The 568-nt window shown below is 37.5% G+C and overlaps 1 protein-coding gene across 1 annotated transcript; it reads left to right on the top strand.

Annotated features, from left to right (window-relative positions):
- On the top strand, positions 1-191 carry NEMAJ01_2416 (uncharacterized protein; the record flags this gene model as incomplete). Its single annotated transcript, XM_047916252.1, has 1 exon — positions 1-191. A coding segment is annotated over one exon (191 nt), but the record flags the coding sequence as incomplete, so codon positions are not given.
- Between the last annotated feature and the right edge of the window lie 377 nt (positions 192-568).

Genomic DNA, 568 nt, shown 5'->3' with positions numbered 1-568 from the left:
AGAAGTTGGGCGCAGTCTCCGCGGAGATTCTCCTGGAGGTGCCGGAGGAGGAGCTGCAGGAGGTGATCTCCGCCTCGGAAACACTCCGGGAGAAGGTCCTGGAGTACGTCGCACAGCAGCCAAAGTACATACAGAGTAAGCACAAGGCAGTCACAGGGAGGCTCAAGAGAATGAAAAGCCCCAAGCAGTAACTGAGCAATAGATGAGCAATAGATAAGAGTAATACCAAGATAAGCAATAGATAAGCAATAGATAAGAGTAATACAAAGATAAGCAATAGATAAGAGTACTAACTGAATGAAATCTAAGTATAACTGAATAATAATCTCCGAGCAATATCTAAGTAATAGATAAGAGTAATACCAAGATAAGATAAGAGTAATATCTAAGTAACAACTGAATAATACTCTCCGAGCAATATCTAAGTAATACTCTCTGAGAAATATCTGTTAGTATAAATTATATACAAATAAATTACCCATACAAAGTACTAACTATATCTAAGCAATCCCCAAGTAATAACTGAATATCTAAATACTAACTATATCTAAGCAATCCCTGAATAATA

The sequence above is a fragment of the Nematocida major genome (genome assembly GCF_021653875.1).
Source record: "Nematocida major strain JUm2507 chromosome Unknown 1290, whole genome shotgun sequence".
In the NCBI taxonomy this organism is placed as follows: domain Eukaryota; kingdom Fungi; phylum Microsporidia; genus Nematocida; species Nematocida major.
The sequence above is the reverse complement of the archived record's forward strand: the minus strand, read 5'-3'. Positions and strand labels throughout refer to the sequence as shown.